An 8,404-nucleotide genomic window follows, 5' to 3' on the forward strand; every position below is an offset into this window, starting at 1 on the left:
AACTAGAATTAGAAAGATTAAATGAAATATGTCTATTGGAACTAAAAACAGAATGTTTAGATGAGACAATACCAGAAAAAGAATGAGAATAAGAAGCTACAGCATTCACCACATGGCTAAAATCATCAGATTTATGCTGTGGATTGAGCATAGACAACAATTGCTGATATTGGGCATCAATCAAAAAGAATGGAGATGTTGCTGAAGAATTATCATTGAGGATAACTTGATTAGCCATGGACTGTTGCAGCGACTTTTGCTTGTATCCTGGAGGAAAACCATGTAATTTGTAACATTTCTCAACAACATGACCAGTTAGTCCACAATATTTACAAACTGGTTGATCTTTTTTAGAAATTTTTTTTACAGATCTCGAGGTATCAGAATTAGTAACAAAAGCATGAGCATCAGCAAAAGGAGGAGTAACAGAAATTTCTCTCTGGTTCTCTTCCTGAATAAGAGAAAAAACCTTGTTAATCGGCAGCAAGGGCTCCATTAACAAAATCTAAGCCATAGCCGAAGCAAAAGATTCATTAAGTCCCATAAGGAACTGTAAAATATGCTCCTATTAAACATAAGAATTCAATATATTCACAGCACCACAAGAACATAGAGGAACTGGTTTGTAATTAATCAATTCATCCCAAAGAGCCTTCAATCGAGTGTAATAAGCACTAACAGAGAGTTGTTCCTGAGATAAGGACGAAATCGATTTCTAGATCTGAAAAATTCGAGGTCTATTCTTTTGATAGAATCGTTCCTTTAAATCGGTCCAAATCTCAAAAGTAGTGATAACATACAATATGCTAGCAGCAATTTCAGAAGAAACCGAGTTAAGTAACCAAGAAATGACCATATTATTACAGCGTAACCATGAAGAGAAAAGTGAATCGATGGAATCAGGTTTAAGAATCGTACCATCCACGAACCCTAACTAGTATTTTGCAGAAAATGCCATAATCATCGAATGAGATCAAGTGTGATAGTTGTCTCCGAGTAAGACTTGCATGACCAAAACAACGACTGGGTTATCGCTGGGATGAAGGAAGAAGGAGTTCACAGCATCTTGAGAAGAAGAGGAATTCGGAGCAGCCGTCACCATGAAGAAGAGAAAAAAGACAAACCCTAGATAACGCTCTGATACCATATCAAAAATGAAAGACTAGAAGCTTCTTGTATTGAATAATCCTGAAACTGTCCATATGTCCAAAAATCTAAAAATAAAACTAATACAAGTATTTGTACCAAGCTAAATAAATCAGCCTAAAAATCAATACAAATGAAATGTAAAGTATAAAATAAAAAATACAACTATACTTGTAAAACTATTTTACATCTTAGTAGTACGTGTTTCTATTTGGCCCAATTGATCAAGATCAAGTAAATTCATTAGATTAAACTAATGATCTTGCGCGCGGGTACGCATATGACAGTCAAGGGAACCCTTCTGACACAGTACTAAGCTATTCACTTGTTTTATAGACTTTGGACATGGATTATATATATATATATATATATATATATATATATATATATATATATATATATATACCTAGCATGCATGCAATTATATCAGTACTGGGTTCATGGGCAATATTGGCATTGTCCAATTTGTTCGCTGCATTGGCTTCCCTGGCCTAGGGTTTTATTTAAATTTTAGAGAATAATGCTACTTTTGATCTCTATTAGTAAGTATAGACTATGATCATTTTCTAGAGTCAGTACTCCACGTATATATGCAATCATCTATCGATCCTTTGTCATGTACATACAGTTTATATATATAGTGTTTCTTTAATTAAAAAGGAAAACATGCATGAGAGAATTAATTTGAAAGATCGAGGGCAAAAGTTAGGCCGTTAGGGTACGTACGTAGCAAATTAACACTGTTAGACTGAGATCATTACTTGAGCTGGAATTGCCCTAGCTATATATATAACTGGAAACATGAGGGCCGGACTACACACTACAAGAGAACGTGTTTTTTGAGACAAAAAATTTTGTCTCAAAAAATCCAATTTTCGTTCCAAATTATATACCCAATTTTCGTTTCAAATTATATTTAGAGACGAAAAATTTCATCTCTAATTTGTCTCGGAAAGACCGTTTCAAAAAATTTTTGAAGATAAAATTGGGCGGATCCAGTCGAAACCGTTTGAACGGATTATTTGTTTGAACTTGTTGGGTACTTGGAAGTTAAGGGGTGGCAAATGTGGATGAGCGCACAAAGGAAAGAATATATATATATAGTTCTTGGTCATGATCACAATGAGAAATTGGCCATCTCAGTCGCTTGGTACTGTAATCAGCACGCTCCCGAGAACCCATTCTTGATTACAATGTGTAGATATGATCGCACTGATATCAAAGATGGAAGGGAGGGAGATCGAGATTCAAGCAGATTTCATCATTTGATCAGTAATGGAGCATGCTCTTTCGAAAGAGCTAGCATATGATCTGCCACCGAATTGATCATGTGTGGATCGATCATTGGTGAGAGGGGAAAGACTAATTATCAGAGAGAGAATATCTGCCACCGAATTATTGTTTTATATTGTAAATTAAAGCCAGCCATCTCTACATTTCATTACAATGTAAAAGAAGGAGATTAATTTACATTTGATTTTAACAAAGTGTAATGCTGGATATAATCTTAGATTGTGCGAGTTCCAAGCATTTTTTTTTGAAAAAAAGTGATATCTACTATTAAAAAATAATTTTTTCATATAGATTCGGACTTATTCATTTTTTTTCAAAGAGTGCGCATGACTTGTAAATTCTAAGACGGCAAATATCATTTATCATTGATTAATTATTGACAACACAAATGATCTCTTTGACTCTTGTCTAGCAATCGATCCCGATTTGAGAGTATAATGAAGGTCTTGCGACACAAAGAAAACATGACTTTGAGACTTCCAAAAACCATCATCCACTATGGTTAAGTCAGTGACAACAATTTTAGCGACGACCTCAAACATAAAATCTCTTTAAGATTGAGCGTACTCGACGGTGTGAAAGCTGTCCAAATTTATATTTTTTAAAGATGTCATACAATACTTGAGTTTATTGTATATTTCTTTTTATTTAAATATAAGCATTAATTAGTTCTACAAAGTGACATGACTTAATGTAATAATTTACGTAATAACAAAACATATTTTACAAGCAAACTTATCATATTAGATCATATCAATTTGTAAAGTTTATTAAATACTAAAATATTTTTATTATTCAAAAAAGTGTTTCGTGTTCAAATAAAAGTAAACAACGCATCTTTTAACTTCTCACCCGACATGAAAAATGAAAAGACAACTATATAATTTATCTTTAAGGGCTTATTTGGATTCAGAAATGAGATGAGATGGTTTTAGATGAAAAATAAAAATTGAAAAAAAATTATTAGAATATTATTTTTTAATATTATTATTGTTTTGAGATTTGAAAAAGTTAAATTTGGATTTGAAAAAATTGAATTATTTATTATATTTTGTGTGAGAACTTATAAAAATTGTAATGATGAGATGAAATGAAATACTTTTTGAATCCAAACAGGCTAAGTGTTACATTTTTCTTTTCTTGGTGTGCAATTGTATCATCATTGGCAAGTCAAAGATGTGTCCGTAGAATATGCAGACGCTGAGGAGATTGAATTATCATCGATCTACTTCTTTACTAAGGTTTGTAGCAATGCACTCCTCTTTTTAGCGTTTCAATCGATTGGGCCTATTTATTTTTCAGTATTTAGCGGGCTTTGTTGGGTGCATGGGCAGCTTAATATATTTTATGACCTAGAGTTTAGAGTTTTACTACACAATTTTCACCACACTCCACATTTATTTTTTTAAAATTTTTAAATTTTTTAATAATTTTTTTGAATTTTTTTTTAAGTTTATTCTTTTTAACATATTTTGTGGCCCAAGACAATAATTCAGATGAGGCCTTTATTTAAAAATAATAAATTATTTTCCACCCAAAAATATTTTGCCACTCTCATCTCTTATGACCATTTGTTCCAACACTTTTTTTTTTCTTTTTTTTTTTCTGTAACACTTATCATTTGTGCCATCTTTCTCTGTATTTACCATTCCAAATTAATGCAAGATTTTCCCATTTTTGTGCTAATCTAACATTTTTTTAAAATATATATATATATATATTTCTATTTAAAGACTTGCATTTTTTACTATTGGTAGGCCTTCTCAAGGTTGCCTACCCAACTGAGCCGCCCATGGTTGGGTGGCAACTCACGCGTACACTTGAATTATATTCTCTTCAATTTTAATATAAAAAGAAAAATCAAATCAATTTTTACCAAATCAAAAACAAAAACTATCCTAACCAAAAATCATATTTAAAAAAAATTCTCAGATATACCTTTCCACTTTCATAATTCAAAACATATTTGAAAACAAAATCATTCACACTTTCTTATCTATTTTCACAAATCACAATAGACAATTCATCTATAAAAAAAAAAGGAAAATGTTTCTCGACCATCTAAGTTTGCTCAAATAGATCACTTAACCTCAATATGACAATGTCAAGTTATATTAAAAGAAAAGAAATAGAACATAACACTTTTTTTCTCAATTGTGAGGCATCTTCTCTTCAAATACATTTATCGTTTTGTTTTTTTTATTAATAGTAATAACTATAATAGTCAAGAGCTGGATGACTTGATGGTATATAATCCGATTCTTAAAAACTTGAATTTGAATCCCCATCCCCTTAAAAAAAAAAAAAAAAAAAAAAAGTAATGACTAATAAAAAAAATATAAATGAACTATTGATTTTAGAAATATGGGGGATTGATATAAACTTTTGGCAGTATTATTCATTTTCGGTTATAAACTTAAGGCTACGTTTGGGTAGTGAGAATGTCTGAGAAGTGTTGAGAATATTTGTGAATAGTAGTGAAAAAATAATGAAAAAATAATAATAAAATATTAAAAAGTAGGTTAAAAGTAATGAATAGTAGAAAAGTAGGTAAAAAGTAATAATAAAGTAAAGAATAGTAGTGAGAGTACCTCAAGTACTCTCACTTGCCAAATACAACTTAATGGTACATCTTGAGAGTTGGATTTGATAATCATTGAGCCTTGATACACCCATTGAGGGTGTAGCATGAGGATGGCTACCGGCAAGATTAAATTGTCTTTTTTATTTTTATATTCTTAAATATTTTAAAAAAATTCATACTATCAATAAAAAATACTTATTTAATTACTAAGTAAAAAACAATTATCGGGAAAAATGCTTAGGACCGATTATTGGGATCCCAAGTAAATCATTCTGCTGAGGCTTATATCATGATAATAAATTAATACTATAATAATAATAAAATAAAATTACATTTTTAATGTCACATTGTACTGTCAGGTCAAGCCATCTATAAACTCAGACGGCAATGAGTAAAAATAAAAAATAAATAAATAAAAATTCAGAATATTTCAAAATTTATCAAAACCAAATATGCCCATAAATATAAAAAAAAATTTATAGATAAGTCACTATTTATTATTTTACATCTTATATCTTATGAATAACATCTCATACTTTATAAAAAAAAAAAAAAATTAAATATAGATTGTAAAAATTAATAATGAATGATATATAAAATTCTTCTAAATATAATCTTTGATAAAAGAGATAAACTTCGTTTAGATGGACAGAATAATAGATTTCACAATCTTTCAACTTTTTCTTATTTTCCGACTTCCCACTCCCAAATGCCCCGAGACATTTCCAACGAAGTCCGCAGCCCACTTGCCCAGAGACATTTCCTTCCAACGAAGTCCGCTGCAGTTGCATCTGATTCAGATTCTCCGTCTCTTTGTTTGTTGATAAATTTCTTTATCGGCACCTTCCAACTAACAGAATAAATTCTGGGTTCCCATTTCTTTCTTTTTCTGTCCAACCCAATCTGAGAAGAGGAGTAGCTAGGGATATCACCTCCAACTCATGGCCAATCTCGGTCCCGAGTACCCGACGAACTCCCCGATCCCGGTCGATCTCTTCGTTTCCAAGAAACATCGTGGCCTTTCCCGTGGCGATCTCGGGTTCGCCGACGCCTCCGGTGGCATCGTTTTCAGGGTCAACCGTACGTCTTACAAATCCTCTGCTAATAAGCTAGTACTCCTCGATGCCACTGGAAAACCTCTGATTTCGATGCACCGTCACGATGTTAGTCTCTCTCTCTCTCTCTCTCTCTCTCTCTCTCTCTCTCTCTCTCTCTCTCTCTCTGTTTGGTTCCGCAGAAATATATATTTATTTGAAAAAAAAAAACTACAATTTGGGAGACATTGTCATACATACGGATGTTTGCGTAGGATGAGTCGTGGGAAGGCTACAAGGGTGGGAGCAGAAGGACTTGATATTCAGAGTTAAAAGGGCTGAAACCGACTTGGAGGTGTTTCTTCTTGACTCGACCTCTGAACTGAAGGTCAAAGGCTGCCCTTCCATGAAATCCTGCACCATCTATAAAGGCAATGACATCTTGGCTCAGGTATAATAATGCTGAACTTTACTGCCATTGCAAATTTTACCCAACTTTGCTGATTCTTTGAGAATACTTGTCCGATTGTTTGTGGGTGTAATGTCTCAACTTCGATGCTTTGGTTACTATATTGAAACTTGGTTGTGTTTCTCCCTTCATTAAACTTTGGTACAACTTTCGTAGCTTGGCTCAACAAACCGTCAATTAGCTTTGGTACAAGTAAAGAGCAAGAAGCCCAAAACAGGGTATTAAAAAAAAAATGGCAAGATTACTATCACTCAAAACCAAAACTATCTATGACATTTAAAAAAAAAAAAAAACACTTCATTTGCAACACAAATGAGGCATACCAGCTCATCAATTGCCAAAACTCTTGGGATCTCTTGGGATCTTAATCCACTCAATACACTCTGCGGAGCCTCCTTTAGCACCTAATTCAGCCAAAACAGTCGTTCTCCTAATTCACTTCTTTGGAGACATGGCTCAACAAAAGAACACATGATTGCCTAACTAGATTGATCGGATCCATGATTTCATAGTAGAGTAGATACCACTGAACACAACCAGAACCTAACATCCAGTTAACCCCCAGTTTTGAGTTAGACTTTTTAACTCTTATGTCCCACAAGTTAAGCTTCACACATAACTTCGGTATCCAAAATGGATTGACCTTAGCCATGGTATTCGTATGGTCGTACCTCGCCATAGAACATAGAGAAAGCCACCATAAAGTGCCCTGTATCATTTATTAGTACTCCACCACCACTCCTTAGGTTTCAAAGACAACATCCATCTACACTAAAGCTTAACCCTTCCTCGACTTTACCTATGCCACTCCAAGAGTTGGGTTCTAGGAACCCTCCCTTCAACACAGGGAAACGCCAGTTGCAGAGTAATAAAACGATCAAGTTGGGATAATGTTTTCACTTTGCTCACCTGATTTATAAATTCAGCCAACATCAACTTCACTCTAAAATGAACCATCTTCTTCTCCTCTTTTTTGTCTTCCATTGTACCCTTGCATCTTCTTGACCAAATGCACCAATTTATGAGAGATAACAGATGTTGTAAATTCAAATTTGCTTTACAAAAAACCACAACAAAACTTGATTCCTCCAACTCACTCTAATTCCCAAGAAGTCACCAAAAATATTTTTAAACAAAATTGGCTCTCTCCAGAGCATAAAGTATGATCTTAAGATTCCACCATTTGGATGACACAGCAATCGCACTTGGACGCCAAGGGGATGTGATGTTGCTGAATATGCATATTAAATGGCAGGGCTTGATGAAAAAGCTTTCCACATAAATATAGAAATCTTAGCTGGAATACGTTTGCACCAAACCAACTTGCTCCAACATACCTGTTGACCACACATCCTCAATTGTTGCCAGGCTGATTTTGTAGAGAATAAACCAATTTTAGAGGCTGTCCATACAGGTGCATCCTGACCTTCTCTAATTCACCACAGTCAAAGGTGGTAAAATTGATCCCCACAAACTTGTGTCATGCCATGGTAAATTAACGTCTCATTTAGATTGGTCATGAACCACTAATAGCTGCAATGCTGTAGATTGATCATATTTTTTCCTTCTTATTTCCGCAATGCCATGTTAATCTTATGTTATGTTTTGATGCAGACTAGTCTCATGTACAAGCTATGGCAACTTTATGTAAGAAAGGATAAATTTCGACTAACCATATTTCCTGGATCTGTCGATTATGCTTTGGTTGCGGCGATGATTGTAATATTTATTGATCGAAGAAGACATTAGATCAAAGAAAAGACTCGTACAATTTAATGCTTTTAGGTGATTCTTGTACCTGGGAGGAGTGAAAAAAGGATCCTACACATGCATTCTGTTCGGGAACTAATGTATTGACATTTGGTACTATGAATGTAA

General features: G+C 33.5%; 1 protein-coding gene across 1 annotated transcript; it reads left to right on the forward strand.

Annotated features, from left to right (window-relative positions):
* The first annotated feature begins 5,676 nt into the window (after positions 1-5,676).
* LOC121240456 (protein LURP-one-related 7-like) lies at positions 5,677-8,404 on the forward strand. The gene is given in 4 exon segments (XM_041137921.1): positions 5,677-6,186; positions 6,333-6,360; positions 6,363-6,508; positions 8,141-8,404. Coding segments are annotated over 4 exon segments (531 nt in total). The 5' UTR covers positions 5,677-5,964; the 3' UTR covers positions 8,276-8,404.

Source organism: Juglans microcarpa x Juglans regia, chromosome 7S (genome assembly GCF_004785595.1).
Source record: "Juglans microcarpa x Juglans regia isolate MS1-56 chromosome 7S, Jm3101_v1.0, whole genome shotgun sequence".
Taxonomy (NCBI): domain Eukaryota; kingdom Viridiplantae; phylum Streptophyta; class Magnoliopsida; order Fagales; family Juglandaceae; genus Juglans; species Juglans microcarpa x Juglans regia.